The sequence below is a fragment of the Mus musculus genome, chromosome 3 (genome assembly GCF_000001635.26).
Source record: "Mus musculus strain C57BL/6J chromosome 3, GRCm38.p6 C57BL/6J".
NCBI lineage: Eukaryota > Metazoa > Chordata > Mammalia > Rodentia > Muridae > Mus > Mus musculus.
The window spans coordinates 27437423-27457988 of record NC_000069.6 but is presented as its reverse complement, the minus strand read 5'-3'; the positions used below and the strand labels follow the sequence as shown (position 1 = coordinate 27457988).

Below are 20566 nucleotides of genomic sequence, written 5' to 3'. Positions count from 1 at the left end.
TCATCTGGTGTCTGTGGGGGGGTGGGGGGGGGCAGAAGCTGAGAGGCAGTATGTATATTATGTGACCCACAGAGGAATTGTTCTTTTTTTTTTTTGAAGTAGCAGAGTGATACGGATTCATGGGATATGCAGGGGTTGGGAATGAGGGAGAGGTGGCCCACAACGTGTCTGCCCAGAGATGGGCAGAAGCGTAGAACAAGCTAATGCCAAAGTCGCCCAGAGCCTCAGTGTGTATACATGAGTTCCATGAAAATTGTACATTTCACTAATTGGTGAAATTTACTTTTAAAAGAAGGAAAAACGCCAATTGACCAAACAAAGAAAAAGCATGTCTGTCATGTTGGAGACATGGCAGTCTGACAGTCTGTTACAGCAGTGTTGGGTAGCTGGAGATGGTGGGCATCCTTGTGTATTCCAGCAGTCAGGAGACTGACACAGGAGCATCTTAGGTACAAGACTGACCTAGGCTACATGGGAAGACCTTATCTCAAAGTAGTGGTGGAGGGTCGGGTGCCAGCCACCAGAACAAATACCCAGAATGTAATAACCAGTAGTCCCGAGAGACCCTTATACACTTGAAATGAAACTACTCTGCATGGCTTTCTTCATTTCCCTGACTGAATGATCTTTACTCCTGATGGGAAAGGGAAAATGGGCCAACTTTTTAATCTTTTTGAATTAAAAAATACAGACATATATAATAGATGTTTACCTCTCAGGGAAAGAACAGTGGCTTATCTATATCCTTCTTAAAGTAAAACCCATCAGATAATACTTTTATTCTGCTGCACTAATGACACTCTTGACTTTACCTTTAATTATAAGTTTGGATGTGCACACGGGCCTGCAGAGACCGTTCTGACATGTGAACACGTTCTTCTCTTTCAGTACGGTCCCTACTCTGATGTGTCAGAAATCACCACTGCCGCAGGGCCCCCTGGGCAGTGCAGAGCACCGCGTGTCTCCTTCACGCCTGACGGATGCGTCCTGGTGGGCTGGGAGGTGAGTATGGTAAATGCCGCCTGTCGTTTATGTTTCCTCTACCTTTGTCCCCAAAGCCAAGCCAAGGATGTAAGGATGCCACCAAGCCAAAGCGTGCGTGTGTGTGTGTGTGTGTGTGCGTGTGTGTGTGTGTGTGTGTGTGTGTGTGTGCATGCATGGCGGGAGTGAGTGAGTAGGAGTGTGCCTGCGTGTGCATGTGACTTTTTGACCTTATACAAGGAAATCTCCCTTTGACGATCGATTGCATCATTTCCAGTTGTGGAAGTGGTCAGAGTTGAGAGGAGGCTGAGTGTCGCCCTCCCTCCTTTCCTTTGTGGGTATTGGTTTATCCTGGGGTCTGGTGCTCTCATCTCGGTGTAATGACTAACTACAAACGTCTGCCCTGCAGAGCCCTGCGAGCCCTGGTGCCGACATCTCCGAATACAGGTTGGAGTGGGGAGAAGATGAACAGTCCTTAGAACTCGTTTATCATGGTCCAGACACCTGCTTTGAGATGCGAGATCTGTTGCCTGCTGCACAGTATTGCTGCAGACTACAGGTAGGTGAGCACCCGACTCTACTCCCAGTGACAGATATTCACTGGAAGGTATTTCAGGAAAACAGCTGAAGGCTATAGAGGAGGGATCACAAGGGAAAGTCCTCTGAAGGGCCGGGCACATGGCTCCCTCAGAGCAGTGCCTACCACACAAGCATGAAGACACGAGTTCAGACCCCCAGCAGACTCCTAACAGTTGGGTGCTGTAGTACTTGTCGGTGGCTCCAACACTGGGGTTGGGGGGTGGTAGATACAGGTGGGTTCCAGAGAGCTTGTTGGGCAACCAGTAGCCAAACTGCTGAGCTCCACTGTCAATGAAAGACTTTGTCTCCGGAAGTAAGGTGGAAAACAGAGGAAATACACCTGATGTTGACCTGGGTCCTACACATACGCACACACATGTGTGCACACACACAGCGGGCACATCTGCACACATACGTAACTCCTTGCACACACTAGGTGTTTCACAGATGATTTTATCTCTTCTAGGAGGTCATAACATGTTAGAGAAAGCCCAGGATCTTCTCTGCTTGTCTTCTCAGTAGCACGATGATCCACACTGTTCTCAGAGCACTGGACAAGCGACTAGACCCAAGGGGCGGGGCTCCCACTTCCCAGGACAGATGCGTTCCGATCCCACTTCTGTGAAAGCAACCTGGAACTGGCACACAGACAGGAAACTGATATACCGCTGTTGAGCACACGCTGACTCTGCTTCCTGTCTCCACTTACACAGTCCAGGATCCCGCTCCTGGGATAGTGCCACCCCTACACATAAATCTATTGTCCCCACAGTCAGGCCCCAAGGCCACGTTCCTAGTGAGGTCGGGTCTTTCAAGTTGATCGTTTACTGTATCAAGACCATTCCGGGCTGCTTACCTTTAAGCTTCTGTCTGGGAGCACACACTGTACCATCAGGAGCACTGGTTCATAGTCTGACCCTAAGATTATTAGTTATCACACATATCCTTTACATTATTAACTTGGGTTTTCCCTTTTATATACATACGCTCAATATACTGGGACTCCCAGGTCAGTATCCGTTTCTTCCCATGTATTCAAAAGTGACTTCTGAACACTGCTTCTTTGGGGCGGAAGGATGCTCAGGGGAGATGGAAGGATCGTCGCCACAGGTGCTGCCCTGAGGCAGCCTGTCTTGGAGCACATTTCAGCTTCAGTAGATAAAGAAGCTCATGTAGCCGTGCTCAGGCCTGCAGCAAGTGGCGCAGGAGACATATACTTAGTGTCCTGGCCTCCTGGCAGAGGTGTTCCCTGTGTAAATTAATTTTCCAGATGAACCAAAGCCTTTTCTCTTGTGTTTGGGGGCCTGCTTCATCATAAACATTTCTCATTAAATGCCTTTGTTGGGCAATGCCCTCTGTTCCTTTGTGAATGGGCCATGCGTGGTGTCATTAGCCCTGTGTCAATGAATGCAGGTCACAGCACATTATCTGATCCCATGTCAATGAGGCTGAGTCACTGGAGGAAGGTACAGGGAGCAACCAGCACATTGCTGTCCGTTAGAGCCCTGTCCTGTGTTTCCAGAGCCTCGCCGCTTTAGTTCTGTGCCCTCTGCCTCCCTCTTTCCTGTAGGATCATGTTTTTGCTCAGTATTGACTTCCCTAAACTATGTTTTAAAAGACACCACGATCAGAATAGAACCTGCAAAATAATAGCCCTGTGTCTCTGGGTTGGCAGTCAGGGGTAGAAAGTGTTTTTAAATGCCTGTGCTTGTCTGAATTGAATCAGACCCTACCTGTGGCAGGAGGTTAGCACTTCTTGTACCTCCATTACTGGGCTGAAGAAAGGCTGCCAGGAGCAAGCCTCGCCCATCTGCTGACTTCCTGTCACCCGTGAGCTATATAAACACTGCAGATTGCGGTCACTTGACATTACCTTGTGGTCAAGCCAACCCTGAATATTCTTTTGAATTATTTGACATTTCAAAATATCATTTTCATAACTATACAGTTTGGTATTTAGCCATTTCTTGTTTTGCTCAGGAATTTGTGACTTGTTCCTTGAGGATATCTGAATTAAGGAGTGTCATGTCATTAAGAAGTGTCAGTGTGCCGCTCCCCGCTGCCCCAACCATGCACACACACAAAAGAAATACCAAAGAGGCACTTGTCATGGCTGTAGTACTGTTTAGTAAAAGCTGATTTTACGTTTCCTTTGTAAGCTCTGAATTAGAAGTCTGTAAATCAAGAGTCTTCGACACAGCCAAGCCTGCTGTGGGCAGAGAGAGCGACAGTGGGCAGACCCCTGGGGCGGAAAGGAGCAGGGCTGGGAATGTGGGTGGGTCTGATTAGGCCTCAGTGGTTCACAGTGCTGTCCTGAGGATACTCTCCAGGTCGGTTCTGCCTTTCAACTTTTTTTTTTCTTTTTAGATTTTATTTATTTTTATTATATATGTTTGAGTGTTTACCTGACTGCTTGTCTGTGTCCCGTGTGCATGCAGTACTCACATGGGCCTGAAGAGGGACTATAGTTACAGGTAGTTGTGAGCTTCCCCATGGGCCCTGGCAAGTGAACACAGGTCCTCTGGAAGTGCGGCCGGTGTGCCTACCCACTGAGCCGGCTGTGTCTCCAGCCCCAGTCGCCTGGTTTCTTATCGTTACCCTCAAGCAAGTGAAAAGTGGTTTCTAGAGGAAGCAGATGTTCCTTTTCCTGTTCCTTTTCCTGTAGTCCTTCTGTGAGCCTAAAACTAGCACAAATAAGTTTAGAAAAATTGGGGAACTGCTGCTTTGTTGGCGTTTTCCCACTGGGGAGTTAAGGTGCCTGGTGTGGGCCTGGGTAGCTTTCCCCACACTTCCCCTGCTAAGCAGTACAGCCTGGACAGTCATCCCGTGACTCAGCGTTCCCACCCCATCTGCTCACTGAGGGACCAGGCCGCAGACGACTGTACCTGTTAAATGATGCCCTGGAGATCTGAGCTGAATTCCCACTGTGAAAGCCTTCTCCCTCCCCGCCCACTGCCAAGAGCATCCAGGCTGCCACACAAGGCTTCAGCTGCAATCTCCAGCACAGCAAAAGAACAGAAATTAAATTAGATCTTAAAATATAGATTCATAAAATAGTTTGTTAGGCTAGAGTTCTTAGGGGAAAGGCTGAGGGGGTCATAATGAAACAGTACTATCTCAGAACCTTATCATCCAGAGCTAGTGGGGGTTCGTGGAAGCAAATATCCTTAGTCTGTCTTCTGTTTTGGGTGCTCTGTTGGTCTTCAGTTAATAAATGAAAGAACCTTAAGCTTTGTTTTAGGCCCTAAAAATTAGAATTTATCTCCCTAGTTTTTCTATTTCTCTGGATTAAATGAATCTGGCTTTTATCTTTTGAAAGAAATGTTTCCTTTCCCCGAGTGTATCAGTGTTCTACATGTGTGTGTATAAATGCATCACATATCTCCAGTGCCTCCTGAGGCCAGTAGCCAAATCTCCTGAAAGGAGAGTTACAGCAGACGTGGGTGCTGGGAATCAAACCTGGACCCTCAGCCACAGCACCAACTGTCCAGGCCTGGTTTTCCTCTTGTTATAAGAAAGCTGCCAAATATTTTATTCTTTGAAAGAGAAGAATATTTGTATAACATTTAAGGAGCATGTCTTCCATAGCAGGCGTTGTTTGAGTTGTCACGTTTTACAGTGAAGCAGGCACACAAATCCATTAACTATGTTAGTGATGAGCTGTGAGTGACGATGGGAAGGGACCATGGAGGTTGGGATAAGAAGTGATTACACTTAGATGCTCAGCCAGACTTTGTAGGGAAGACCTGAGATGAACAGTGTCAGGGAGAAAGGCTGGGCATGAGGAGCAAAGGCACAGGTCCTGGGCGGGCATCAAGGGGTGCTTGACGTCCGTGAGGAGCGTCCAGGAGCCAGTAGAGCCAATGACATTAAGAGCAGTGGACGAAGAAGTCCAAGAGCTGTTGGGTGTGTCTGAGATGCAGTGACGGGCAGCATACAGCTTCTCTCTGTGCTTCTGTAATACAGGGCTTGCATCTTCATCCTGAGTAAGGTGGAATCCATCAAAAGGGTCTAAACTAAACTCCCTGACTCCTGGCTAGAGAAGGGAGCTCAGGGTAAAAGCACATAGTGTTCTTCCAGTGGACCCGAGTTCAAGTCCCAGTCCTGGTACAGCCACCTATACCTCCAGCTGCAGGGATCCAACTCCCTCTGACCACGTTGGTCACATGTGTACACATGTGGCATATACTCAGATACATACATGTAAATAAAAATGAAAAGCAGAGTAAGTCCTGACTTGCATCTAATCTCTGAGTATAGGCTCTAGGGCAGAGTCTGTGCAGATACCAGGGAGGGTAATGACACTACCTAGAGAGAAGGTAGGTGGGTTAGCCTGACTTCTGATATTTTGAAGGGCAAGACATGGTTATGAGAGGAAAACAGGTGTCCCCAGGAACTCTGTGCCCCAACAGCCTGGAGGATGTGGAATGCGGTGGGAGATGCAGTGGGAGGAATGGGGACCACTGCCAGACTCTGCCCCCGACCCTGTCTCCACTCTGTGTCCTGGAGGCGCCCCTCAGTGCCCTCCTGGACTCACCCTCTGTGTGCCTTGTACTGAACTGGGAAGAGCTGTGCAATAATAGATCTGTGGTGCCAACTGTGTGTGCAGAAGAGTTGTCCCTAAGAACAGGGTACACATATGCCACTCTGGACCTCGGGACAGAGCTGGAGAACAGTTAAGGATGACCTCTGACCTTCACATGTACATGCATGTACACATGAACATACACATTCACCACATATTCCAAAAAACAAACCTTAACATTTGCTAATGTGGAGGTTCTAGCATGTGAGATGGCATGGTGTGACTTGGCCACACTCTTCTTTTTTCCAGGCCTTCAATCCAGCAGGCGCAGGGCCATATAGTGAGCTTGTCCACTGCCAGACACCAGCCTCTGCCCCCGACCCTGTCTCCACTCTGTGTGTCCTGGAGGAGGAGCCCCCCAGTGCCCACCCAGACTCACCCTCTGTGTGCCTTGTACTGAACTGGGAAGAGCCGTGCAATAATGGGTCTGAAATCCTTGCTTATAACATCGATCTGGGAGACAGCTGCATTACTGTGGGCAACACTACCACACACGTGATGAAGAACCTCCTTCCAGAAACGACATACCGGTGAGTGGAAAAGCTTGTGTCAAAAACTGGTCCAAGGTGTGCCCGGTGTGTCCGTTCCAGGGCTGAAAACCCTTCGGAGGCTACTGCATTCCTGCCGTTCCTTCTTAACGTGTGGAAAAGGACCAAGTGAAATACTGCCCAAGAGCCAAGCCGGTATTGCTTTTTACCTACAGCAAGTGATCGGTTCCCATAACACGTAGCTACCGAGGGAGAATTTCGCCTCACACTTGAGTCACTTTTCCCTCCTATGCCCTTGGCCTTCCCCTCTGCTTCGTATATTTTCACTGTGATTCATGTCACTGCAGGCAGCAGAACATCTCACTGGGAGATATCTAAAAAGTATCTCTTAATAATGGAGTGTGGCCTGGAGGGCCCTGGCTTTCCGCGTGTGCATCACTGTGTGTATGGATTATTGGGTTGCAGGAGCATCGGCTCAGGCTCGCACTTATCTTCAGGCCAGGTATTCTCTGTGTGCCTTTCCCTGTAAGAGGAGACCCTGTAAGAGGATTCTCCAGGCGGCTTCCTAGTAAGAAGTAAATGAGCCAGTGTTGAGTGCACTGCAGCCGCACCGCAGGCTTCCAGCAGTCTGGTCTTGTTAAAATTACCTTCCAACAAAACTCCTGCTTCCTGGGGGCTGGGGATGGCGAAAGGCAAGAAGATGGGATCGCTGCTCACGAAAGTCTGTCATTTCTTTTATGTTTTTTAGTGCTTTCTCATATTCTAGTCTGTGTGTGTGTGTGTGTGTGTGTGTGTATGCACACACATGCACATGTATATTCATTTTGTGTATACATGTATGTGTGTGTGCATGTGTATGCATGCCTGTAGAAACCAGAGGGGACCTTTGATGTTGTTCTTTCTTGGATGGTCTCTGCCTTGTTTTTTTCTGGTTTGGCTTGGTTTGAGGTGGTTTGGGGTTTTTTTGTTTGTTTGTTGTTTTGGTTTTGGTTGAGTTGTTTTTGATGGAGACTATATAGTTCTGGCTGGCCTAGACCCCAATATACAGACCTGGCTGGCCTGGAATTCATGAAGATCTATCTGCCTATGCCTCAGTACCAGTTCCTGGCCCTGGCCTGGGGCTGGAAGCTTGGTCTAGGCTGCCTGCAAGTCCACTCCTTTGTCTGCGTCCCTATTGCTGGGATTAAAAGATGTTACCATATACTTGGCCCTTACTACGCAAGCTCTGAGACTTGAACTCAGGTTCTTGTGCTGGCCTTGTGTCAGCCTTTTTGCTTAGCAAGCTCTCTGTCCAGCCCTGGACCATCTCTGTTATCCTCAGAAGCTGAAGAAGGAGACTGCTCAGCATCTGCAAGGCCTAGAGGCTTAATCCTGGCATTTCATAGTCTCCATCGCTCCTTTTCCAAATATTTCTTTATGAGTAATTTTTATACCTCTTTGGGTTTTGAGAGCAGCAACAGAATTTCCCTTGTTTGCTTTATACATTTTCATTATATTGAGCCTCTTCTTGGCCACAATGTGCCTGGCAGGTTTAGAGAGCTCGTGAAGGTCTCAAGGACTCATAAGTGACAACTTTGGAGAACAGGGGACCAACAGTGAAAGGAGCGCTGTGCATAAAGACCCACTGAGGTATGAAAGAGGAAGCCTGGAGTCACAAGAATGGAAATAGGCGCTCTAGTGAGATGTGGAACTGCAACTCAACCCAGAGCCCTTGCTTACACACGTGCAGCCATGCACTGTTGCTTCATCATCACACACACACAAAAGCAGGACCTCCAGTCAGAACCCAGTGAAGAGGAACAGGGCTGCTGAGATGGCTCAGAGGTAAAGTGTTTGCCTCTGGAGTGCCTTTGTATACTGTTAGAGAAGTCTGCTCAACACATGGCTATGTGAGTCTAGGTTTCAGAAACAACTGTAGCAATTATAGTGAACCCAGGCAATGACTGTTTAAAAAAACAAACAAACTAAGGCCTGGTTAACTTTTACCTCACCTTTTTCTGTCCCATAAATTAGTTAAAATACCAGTAAGACGATCACCATGTATAATGCCTAGGTAAAGCACTTGTGATATTAATTTTTTAATATTTTTATTGAATGTATGGGTTGCCTGCATGTATGTCTATGTACCATGTGCAAGCAGTACCCAAGTATCCCTGGAGTTTAGACAGTTGTAACCCTCCATGTAGCTGCTGAGAATCGAACATGGGTCCTCTAGAAGAGCAGCTAATGCTCTTAACCACTAAGTCGTCTCTTCAGCCCGCTTCTTTCTGCTTGTTTGTTTAAGTATAGAAGTTCCCCGTTTTTCTCCCAGACTAGATGGCTGCCTGTAGTAAATCTGCTGGCACGGACAGATGAGTCTCAACGGATCCATCTCTTCCCCATCACTGCTGTCACAACTACCCATTAAGGTTTGCTGGCACAACCTGTATTTGAAATTGACTGGAATTAAAAAGCAATTTTTAAAAGTATTACATTTAAGTTTAGAACCGTATCTGAAATTGAATTTGTGTTTTGGATCGAAGAGGAAAAATGGAAACAACTTTCCTTTGCACATATCCTGCCAAGTAGAGTCGCAGACCATAAGCTGAGCGAGGCTTGGTGTCACCTGCTATCACAGCTCCTGTCCATGACCGGGCAGTGGTCCATCTTCGGCATCCCAGGCGGTCCAGACCATCCCGTGAACTTTATCAAAACCTCTCTGTATGTAAAGCCACTTCATCCGGCCTGTCTTCTCCAGCAGTGTTCTCAGAGTACCTTCCAAGGGGTGGCTGTCCAGTGCCCCCTGGAGGCTTCCATGAGAATGGGCCAAGGATCAGGCCTTGCCACACACCCAGAAAGTAAAGGAGGTGGCCCAGACTCAGAAAAGTAAATTCATGAACTACAGGACACTCTTACCGTGTGTGGATCGTAGTTCTAATTTTCCTGGGGGTGAATGGCTCTGTGGCAGCACACTAGAAAGGGGCCCACACACACACGGGGGGGGGGGGGGGGGAGAAGCCTCGTGGGCAGGGACTCAAACACACATGAGAAAGGTAAAAGGGGAATACCAGGAGGACAGCAGTTTAGGGGACAGAGTCAGGAGGCCTGCAGGGTCAGGCAGACACGAGTGTGTGTGTGTGTGTGTGTGTGTGTGTGTGTGTGTGTATGAGAGAGAGAGAGAGAGAGAGAGAGAGAGAGAGAGAGAGAGAGAGAGAGATGTCCTAGGGAACTCCTGCTCTGAGTGCGGAAAAGAGTCACCTAGCTATGGTGGCACCTGACTTTCAACCCTGCGTCTAGAGATAGGCACAAGTGGATCTCTGTAACTTGGAGGCCAGCCTGGTCTACATAGCAAGCTCTAGGCCAGCTAGTGCTACCTCATGAGTCTCCGTTTTAAACAAACAAACAAACGAGAAATAAGATTGTTGTTCAAGAAATGGATCTGTAGTTAACAGTGTATACTGTTCTTGCAAAGGGTCGAAGTTCATTTCCAGTACCCACATCAGGTGGCTCAGAACCACCCGCCCCTATAAAATTCAGCTTTAGTGGGTCCAGTGCCCTCTTCTGCACTCTACAGGCACCCACAGACATATGCCATACACAGACGTAACAAAGAGTTAGAACACTAAAAGAATTCTAAATAAAATTTAGGGTTGGCAATATGGCTCAGCAGGTAAAGATGCCTGCTGCCATGGGTGCCAACATGAGCCCAGCCCCAGAGCTGATGTGGAGGAAGAAGGGAACTGACTAACGACTGGTCTCTGACCTCTACCATGGTATGCTTGTGAACACACACACACACACATACACACACACACACACACACACACACACACACAAAAGCACGCACAAATTGATAAAGATAAAAGTTAAAAACTTTTAAGGAGAGAGAGAAATGTCTCTTCATCATGAAAGTTAGCCCTGAGATAGAAGCCCATCATTTGGCGTCTACGAGTAAGTGGCATTGTTAAGTCCACTGAGGTGCACAAACCCTTGGCAGCCGGAAGTAGAGGCGGATTTGAAACTGAAATCCAGACTCCCATTTTTTTCATGTACAGACCCTCCTGTTGTACAACTCGTTATGCCAAACTGTGACTTCAGAATTCGTGATGAGTTCGTTGGGTCATGGGTAAAACTTGTTGGCAATTATTACTGAAAATAATACCCTGTAAAAAACAGACAGACAGAAGATGCCTTGTGTGGGAGCTAGAGCTCTAGCCTTCCGTGAGAAGCATGTTGGCGTGGGAGCGCCTCTGTCCTGGAGTGTCAGTGCGCGTGCAGGTGGAGAGTGTGCGTGTCTGAGCTGCACGTCTGTGAACCGTGGCTTAGAGGGCCCCGTGGGGTCTCACCAGCCTTAGCATCCCACTCCTGCCTAGCATGACTTGCCGTGGGCACCTCCATTATCTTATCCTCTCTGACAGTCCCTCTCCTGGTGGCCTCTCTTGGCTCAGCAGTGCTCTCTCTGGCTTGCGGGGTGAGGGGGCTGCAGCCTTCCTCTCTCTATCCTGAGCTGCTAGTGAGGTCACCGAAGAGCACAACGTCATTATATGTCTGACTCACACTGAGCTTCGGAGCAACAAAAATTAAAATAGGTTTGTTACGCTCACTTATGCCCATTTTTGCTAAGTAGGAGGGGGGTGAAAATAACGTTTATTGAGTTCTTACTATGTAATAAGCGCCCTGTCCGCTGCAGAAATGAATCATATGCCACTTTGCGGTAATGAGGTATGGGTAGGCTCTGTAGACAGAGCCAAGTTCTGAGTCGTGAGCCTTGCTTCAGTCTCAATCTCACTTACATCTCTGCCACCTGAGAAAGTAATCCATGCCTCTGGTTGCCTTATCTGTGAAATGGGGCTACAGTTGCCAATCACCTGGCAATGTTGCCTGTGTTACATGAGCTTTCAGCTACCTTTTTGTGTTAGACACATGCAAACAGTAGATTACTGGCTGTTTTAAGTAGGAAAAAAAAACTGAAGCAGGAGTCAGGCAGTTTCGGTGTTACAGGTTGGCTTAGGTTGGCTTGTCTGGAGATAGTATCGTCGTCTCACTGAGGCATCAGGAGGGGCTTGGCGGAGGCCAGCCCAGCCTCCATCAAGAGAGCCCTCTCCAGACAGCTGGCTGTGACTCCATTTTTCCTCACAGAAAGAACTTCCTGTATTTTCTCTGTTGTCCCTTTCAGAAGATTCTTTAGCCGTGGTCTTAGTCTCTTAGTCACAGGGAAGGAAGCGTGGAGCACAGTCCTGGGAGAAGCTTGTCATTGCTTCCACAGTCTGCACCACTCCAGACTTCAGGGCACTGACCCCCATCACCCCCGCCCACTTACAGCATCCTGAGGCCTGGGTGGCTGACCTATTAAGGAGTCACCTTCTCCCTGAAGGACAATTTGTTTTGAACATCATTCTTTCTTTAATGTAGTTACTATCGGAAGTTTGACTGTGCGTACAGAGTACATTGCGGAAGGCTATGTGACCTTCTGAAGCAAGAAGATATTTGGCATCTAGAATGATACTGTAATAGTGGGTTTTTCAATCCAGGCTGAAAGGCATGCTCCTTAATTTGACTTAATCAGTATTAGCATACTGATGAATATTACAGACTTGTGGAGAGGTAAAATTTTTTTTCACAGTAACCTGGCGAGATACTATCAGCTCAGGATTACATCACTTTCTTAAAGCAGAAGCAACATTCTGCTTCCCTTGGGTTTCATTTGAATTCCTTTAAATTTAAAAACTGATAAAATGCATCTTTTGTTTCTTTTGTTTTAAGATAAATCTACAGGATCCTACCTGGGTTTCCGGATTAATGTGTTTCTTCAGCTAAAGCGGAAACTTGTCAGTTGAAGATTTGGAAGCGATCTCAATAATTGAATATAAACCTTATTTTTCTTTTTTCCTCTGTAAAGTGAACTCCTGTTTGTTAACCGAGTTAGTGTGTTGTGATCAGTACTCTTCCACATGAGGAACTCAGGCATGGGGAACTATCCATGCCCTCAAACAATGTGGTGGCCACCTTTGTCCTTCCCCACCTTCCGGGTATCCTCCGCTGCGCATCCACTGTTCTCCCTGGAGACTAAGACAGCTTCCCTTTATCAGCTCCTCCGCTCGATTTCAACAGCAAGTGTTATTTTGTCATCAGGATGAGTTAATGTTAGCTCAGCGCATTGGTGACAGGGATAGCTGTTTCCAGGGCTTACTGGGACATGGCATATGTTTGTAAAGGGGTGGGATAATTGAAGTGATCGTTCTCAAATCCAGGTCAGTGGTTTCAGGGGCAAATGCTGAATAAAATGAATTTAAAATTCCTGGCTCTTATTGGCAGAGAACAGTTGATGACCTGAATATGTGGCCTAAGTAAAAATTATCCCTGGATTAGATTCATAGCCATGTTAGGTCCAAATTTTGACAAGAAAATACAGAGTGCCAGGTGCAGGAAGAATGTGAGCCAAAAGAGATGCAGTGCACACTCACATCTGACCACATCCCACACCTGGTCACTGGAGCCGCTGAACACAGCTGTGCTAGCTCCCGTCCCCTCCGTTGTCACATAGACAAAGGTTCTGGCCCTGTGGTTAGGAAGGTCAGGCCTCTGCTTTTGTAACCTGCACCAAGAACTCCATAAAGCACCATTTTGAAGTTCGCCAGCATCCTTTTGGCCACTTCGAATCCTTTTCTGGTTGAGTCAGACTTGAAAGATACTGAAAGTTAACCGCGTGCCCCATTCCCATCATCTCACTAATCCGCTGTCAATCAGCACAGGTGCTGTCGTGCTCATTTTATTAGTGAAGACACCGTTGCTTAAAGATGTTCAATGACTCCTAAAGAGCCTGCAAAAAGATGGGCAGGACTGTCAAAGCAGCTGTGTCAGCACAAGATTCTTAGCGCCCTGGTGGCCCATGGCGTGTTATGCAAATGGAAATGGAAGTCCCACCAGACGTAATCAGTTAGAAACCCTGGGTGTAGAGCTGTTGAGAGCCCAGTACTTATCAAACCACTGTAGCCCAGTGCGTCTCCACCTTCCTAACGCTGTGACCCTTAATACAATTCCTCATGTTGTTGTGACCCCATAAAATTATTTTCATTGCTACTTCATAAAGTAATTTTAGGTTTCTATTATGAATCAGAATGTAAAGATCTGATATGCAGAATACCTGTATGTGACCCTTATAAAAGGGTCACTTTTACCCACAAAGAGGTCACAACCCACAGCTTAAAACCTGCTGCTATAGAGGTTTGGGAGATGTAAGTGAATTTAATCATAGTAGCGAAAACTTGGACTTTTTACATCATTTTTTATTCTTATAAATGACCCCATTTCTGAGATAGTGTTTCACTTCACCCCATGTTGAGCACCGCAGAGCGTGTGTCCTTAGCAACCTGTTGCCTTCCTCTTCTTGTGCCTTGGGGCTGCTGGGCTGCACAGAGCACTGTTGGCTAAAGGGCTCCCTGGGACACAAGGTGAGCTGGGCTCTGACAGACTGCGGGCCAGCAATGGAAACACTTGGGTGGGCCTGGGCTGTAGATGGCCCCTGGCCAAGTGAAGGGAAGAACTGATGGTTTGGACACAGCAAAGACCTTCAAATACACCTTGTAGGGAAGATGTCGTTGTGCCACTAGGAGAGCTGGATTTACTGTCTTCTCCTGAGAAGAGCTCAGGCATCCACCTTCCATTGCCATGGCTTGCTGTTCACGGCTTTCTGCTCTGTGGTTGCAAAGGCTGTGTTGCTCAGGCCTGGGTGTGGAAATGCAGGCAGCTGTTAATACTCTGAGGCATTCCTAAGAGCTCCTATAAGAAGCAAAGAAAAGTTTCAACCTTCATTGGTATTTTAGGTGACTCCTTGTACAATAGAAATAGGAACAGTAAGGCCCTTTGTAATGCCTGAAGTCTTCCGGTTGTCTACTGGAGATAAGTATTTGCTATACCCCGAACCTCATCTAGGTTCCGATGTTAGGAACAGAGCTGCTGGAAGCATCTCTGGGAACTGTCGGCATGAATTTCTCTAGAGTAAATACCTGAGAGTGTGACAAATGTTTGATATATGCTTGGCTTTTTCAATAAGCCGCATAGCGCATTCTTTCATTCATGCACACATTTTATATACACACAAATGTATATACATATATGCATAAGTACACAATTTATAGTGGCATCTTGAGGTTTTTAATTCACACTTTTCAAATGACAACTATGGAGCATTCCCTTGCTTGTCTGTTAGCTGTACTTCCTGGTGTTTCCCCTAGTGTATATTACGTTTGATAATGTGCTCGAGCTCGCTCTGTGTGTGTGTGGGGGGGGGGTGTATGGAGGAAGGGAGGGTCTTTCACCCTTCCTTCTGAGCTCTGAGGAGGTCGCTGTATATTCTGAGTACAGATTCGTTGTCACATGAGCTGTGTGGAGTCCTCTCTCCCGGTCCCCAGCTCGTCTTCATTCTCTGAACATGGAAAATGGTGTTAATTTGGATAGACCCAGATTTTCCTTTTCTCTCTCTATTGTCACAAACATGTCACATGTGAAAGCCTTTCTTTTTCTAAGTTCTAGGTAATGGAAATGTTCTCCTGTGCTTTCTTTTAACCATTTTATATTCTACATTTAGATCTTTGGTCAGTGTTTGACTACGTTGGTTTTATTTTATTTTACTTTTTTTTTAGGCATGACATTTAAGTTGACATTTTTACTTTTTTCTCTTGACATCCAATTGCTCCCAGAACCATCTGTTGAAAAGACTGTCCTTCCTCCATTGAGTTGCCTTCACACCTTTGCCACAAATCAATTGGCCATATTTGTGTAGGTCTATTTCTGGAGCCTCTATTCTGTTCCATTGATCTCCGTGTCTGTCTCAATACCGCACTGCCTTGGTTACTGTAGCTTTATAGTAAGTCCTTGCGTTGGGTGGTCCTGTGGTTACTATAGCCTTATAGTAAGCCTGCCTTTCACATTTGTGTTGGCTAGTTTACTTCCTTTCCACACAACTTGTAGAATTAGCTTGTCTTTATCTCCTAAGAACCCTGCCAGGACTTTTTACTTTATTCTTTTATGTGTTTATTTAATCTTGGAGACAAGAATTGTAAGCACTGTAGCCCAGGCTGGCCTTGAATGTTCCATCTTCCCGCTTCAGCATCTGAGTGTGGGGACTGATTTTAGTATATTGTGTCTATAGGTGAATCCTGGGAGAACTGACACTTTACTGTGAGCCCTCCCTTCTTTCTCTCTGTCTGTCTGTCTGTCTCTGTAGGTTCTCTATAATAATTTCATCAGCATCTTGTGGATTCCTTTTTGTTTTCCCTAGCTCTCTATACCTTTTGTTCCCAGCACCATAGGTATACCTAACAAATGCTGCTAGACAGGAGGCTGAGAACGCCAGGCATCCTTGCGCTAGTCTGGCCTTGCTGATCCTGCTCCGGGTCTTAAAGGGAAAGTATGTCCTCTCCCACTGATGTCATGGTAGCGGTGGACTTTTTGTTAGGTACTTATCATATCAAAGAGACTCCCTCCATGTCTGCAGAGCATTTTGATTGGAAATGGAGCTTGGGTTGTGTTATCGATACTTTATCAACTGATATGATCATCTGCTTTTTTCTTCTGTAGACTATAAACAAGGTAGGGCCTAGAGAATGAGCTAGCAGAGAAAAGAGCTTTCCCACCTCATTCAGAGCCATGCACACCCTGGAGCTGGCCTTTCTCTGCAGCACTTTGCACACGGGGACTGACTTCTGAACTTAGTTCAGCCACTGGAATGATAAAGTTTGGAGAATTTGACTCATGTGTTATATTTTAGTATTGTTTACGTTGTACCTCCTTTTTAAGTATAAACAATAAAAACTATAGGAGAGAATTACATAAAACTAACTAAATCATGGAAATATATAAAAAGGATCTAGTTTTCCTTGGACTATATTATTCATTGTAATCTTTTGTTTTTTTTTTAAAAACTATGTTGTGAATTCAAATCATGTTTAATTATTGAAAGTTTCTGAGCTCTTAACATTATGCATTTCAGTCGTGCAGTGGTTGTGAGTTCAGACTCCTGTGATCTAGCAAGGAATCTAGAGAGAGGACCCCACTGTAGGCTCTGTAAGGAATCATGAGGACACTGGAAGTCACAGACCTAAGTGGACTTAACCTGGGTGAAGCCTCGTGAAGACATGAGGTTGACTTGAGAACCCCGTTAATAAAGTGGAATTTTAGTCGATGCTTGTAGGTATAGAAAAGACGAGGAAGTAGGGAAGTCCTCTGTTTAGAACATTAGAGGGAGGATGCCCTGTAGCAGGTGGGTGTGGGTGAGGGGGGACGCCCCTGAAGCAGGTGGGTGTGGGTGAGGGGGGACGCCCCTGAAGCAGGTGGGTGTGGGTGAGGGGGATGCCGCTGAAGCAGGTGGGTGTGGGTGAGGGGGGACGCCCCTGAAGCAGGTGGGTGTGGGTGAGGGGTGACTCCCCTGAAGCAGGTGGGTGTGGGTGAGGGGGGACGCCCCTGAAGCAGGTGGGTGTGGGTGAGGGGGGACGCCCCTGAAGCAGGTGGGTGTGGGTGAGGGGGGACGCCCCTGAAGCAGGTGGGTGTGGGTGAGGGGGGACGCCCCTGAAGCAGGTGGGTGTGGGTGAGGGGGGATGCCCCTGAAGCAGGTGGGTGTGGGTGAGGGGGGACGCCCCTGAAGCAGGTGGGTGTGGGTGAGGGGGGACGCCCCTGAAGCAGGTGGGTGTGGGTGAGGGGGATGCCGCTGAAGCAGGTGGGTGTGGGTGAGCTTCTGTAACACTCAGGGCAAAGAGGTGTGCCGGGTAGGGAGTGCACAGCCAGAGGAGGGCTGTTCGGTGACTTTGGAGAACTGTGGCTAATCAACAAGTTGGGACTTGGAAGAATCAGGAAAACAGGGATAGTATGTAAGGTTATATACATACATTTTAAGTCTACTAGATTTTAAATTCCTAGAGTGTGGGGGTGGGGCAGGGCTGATCCATCATCACTGCTTCCAGTAAGCATCCAGTTAAGAGTTTCGTATCTACGTGACATTAGCAGGAACATTTCTGAGGCATCCTAAGGAACACTTACTAGTGCACGGATTTTCTGTGTTCAAGATCGAGTGTATAACCACCTCTCTGTGCTGCCCAGGGCTCGCTTGCTCTGCCCCTGCCTTGCCTTAGGGGCATGTAGCAAACGTCCATTCTGAATGAAGAAAGTTCAGCCTCTTAAACATGTACTCTTTTTGTTTCCCCACCTCTAGGATCAGAATTCAGGCTATCAATGAAATTGGAGTTGGACCATTTAGTCAGTTCATTAAAGCAAAAACTCGGCCATTACCGCCTTCGCCTCCTAGGCTTGAGTGTGCTGCGTCTGGTCCTCAGAGCCTGAAGCTCAAGTGGGGAGACAGTAACTCCAAGACACATGCTGCTGGTGACATGGTGTACACACTACAGCTGGAAGACAGGAACAAGAGGTGAGACGGGCGAGCGGTGCCTGGCATGTCCCCACAGCCTTGCCGTTCGTCCTATACGTTATCCTTCCGAACCCCTCGTCGCCGTCCTTGTTCAAAGAAGGAACTAAGAGGGCTGACTCATGCAGTGTACCCAGCACATGCCCTCTGACCTTCCTCCGGAGTTCTTAAGCGTTTGAAAGATCCTGGGCTCCCTCATGACAATGGATGCCTGTTTGTCCCTTTATAAAGTCAGATGATGGGGGAGAAATTAGCAAATCAGAAAATTGTCAGATTCAAGTCCTCATTGTACAATAACATTATGTTAGTCACTAGTGCAGCAGGAAATAGGACCCAGGAGAAATGGTGTCTCTTTAAATATTCAGTGACTATCAGGACAAACATGTTTACCAATCTGAAATCGCTGTGGGTGATGTACAGATGGGGATTGTACTCTAACTGTGGGTGCCGTGATATCAAATTAACCAGGGCAAATAAGAGATTTGTTTCTTACAAGACACCGTGCCCAGAAGACACTTGGAGATGTAGAAATCAAATCCACACTTCCACATCCTGTTTACTTAACCCAACTCCATTTCCTCAGAAAATGGCCAATCAGATGACAGGAGCAAAGTGGTATTTAGGAATAATTAGATGCTGAGCAGAAGTTTACGGTGACAGAATAGTCTATTAGCAAAGATCGTGATGAGAGTCAGGGTGAAGGGAGGATTGCCGTAAAACCAAGGCGGTGGTGACGAATACGTGTCCACCCTGTTGCCAGTATGACATGATGTTGGTATACACATGTGTTGGGCCACATTCATAGATAGCTACCAGGGGACCCACACCTGGACTAGTCAGCATGTTTCTGGAAACATAAAACCAGTGCTACCACAGGGGGTTGCCCCTCTTGTATCACTGAATTTATTACCACATTGTGTTCCAGTATGCTGGGGTCACACACATACACACACACACACACACACACTCACACATACACACACTCACACATACACACACACACTCACACACACATACACACACACACACACCACACACACACCACATACATACACACACACACACATACACACACACACTCACACACACACACACATACACACACTCACACACACACACCACATACACACACACACATACACACTCACACACACACACACACACTCTCAGTCTCCTCTGTGAATGCAGGGTTAGGCTGACTTTACTGCAGGGGAGTTCCGATGACCTTTGGTGGAGATGAAGATCCAGAGAAATACCAGGGAGAAGGCACCATAGCTACACACTGGGCTCCATGGAAACAGTATCAGGGCCTTTGACAACCAGCTAGACACTGAGTGGATCGTTGGCTGAGGAAAATCAACTAAACCAAGAGTCCCTGAGAATGCAAGGGGCTAGTACTGTCTTGATCATCTACCATGCAGAGGTGCCAGAGGGGGCGCAGAGAAGCCCCCAGGTGCCTCTCTCAACTTCTTAGACAATCTAAGACATGGCAAAGACCAACAGTTAAGGACCCAGGACACCCAGGATGCCTCTTTTGGCCTTCCTGTTTCAATCTGAATCTCGTTATACAGCCTGCCTGCCCATGGGTAACGTTCCCGAGACTCGGGGAGACAAGGTAACAGCAGCTTTAAGAAAAGTGACCTTTGACCTGAGGGAAGGAGAGCCATGCAAAGGACATGGCTGGACCTGAGCTGAAGGAGAATCTTGCGGCTGCGTGAAAGGTAGTCACTGAGGCTAATGCAAGCAAGAAGTAGATCAGCACATTTTCTACAGGGTTTCAAAAAGATTGCACACCTCAGACCATCCAACGGGAATCCCTGAAGTGTGAGGCAACATTAGACTTGACGCACAGTGCCCCATTCAGCACAGTAGACAGGGAGATGTGCTGTGGGTGTTCTCTGGAGCCGCTAACATTAACCTCCCTGATACAAGATCGGGTGTGAGAGTTGGTGTGGAAACTGAAAGCAGGGTCTTCACACTCAGCGCAGTTAGCTCTACCTGAGGATGGCAGGGTCTTCCTCTTTGTCTATGCTCGGGCGCAGCATAACAGATTAACCACCCTCTTACATGAGTACCACTTCATAATGGCCAAAAAAATCTTTTGTTGTTCCTGTTTGTTAGTTTTTAAAGATTGAATTACAGCTGTTTGTTTTGTTGACATCTGAATGAAAGAGGGGAAGGAAGGATGGAGGGAGAACTCACATAGTATTAACTCACAGAAAATTCTAGAATGCCGTGCCATAGAGGAAAAGCATTCTGGGAGTGTGTACCATAAGTGCACAAACCAGAATTTTCCGAGGTGAGAGTTTGACTTGGCCCAGAAATACCAGGTATGGAGAAAACAGAGCAGCAGTTATCCTCCAGGGGACCAGAGACGAGGCTGAGGACAGGAGGCAGGGGGCTGCTCCTGACAGGTCAGCTAGAGACCAAAAGCAACTGTTAGATGCAAAAGCACTGATCCTGAGGAGTGCATTTCTTTGGATCTGTTCTCATTGGATCATGATTCTACCTGGAGGAAGTTCTCAGCCACAGAGGACT

General features: G+C 47.1%; 1 protein-coding gene across 10 annotated transcripts in view; it reads left to right on the top strand.

Moving 5' to 3' along the window:
• The window catches only part of Fndc3b (fibronectin type III domain containing 3B), a 295173-nt gene that overhangs the window by 253319 nt on the left and 21288 nt on the right, over nt 1–20566 (top strand). For all 10 annotated transcript variants that reach the window (NM_001356953.1, NM_173182.3, XM_006535547.4 and 7 more), the window contains 4 exons: nt 889–1002; nt 1391–1540; nt 6395–6675; nt 17819–18031. In NM_001356953.1, the coding sequence (NP_001343882.1) occupies nt 889–1002; nt 1391–1540; nt 6395–6675; nt 17819–18031 (758 nt within the window). The remainder of the gene's footprint in view (nt 1–888; nt 1003–1390; nt 1541–6394; nt 6676–17818; nt 18032–20566) is intronic.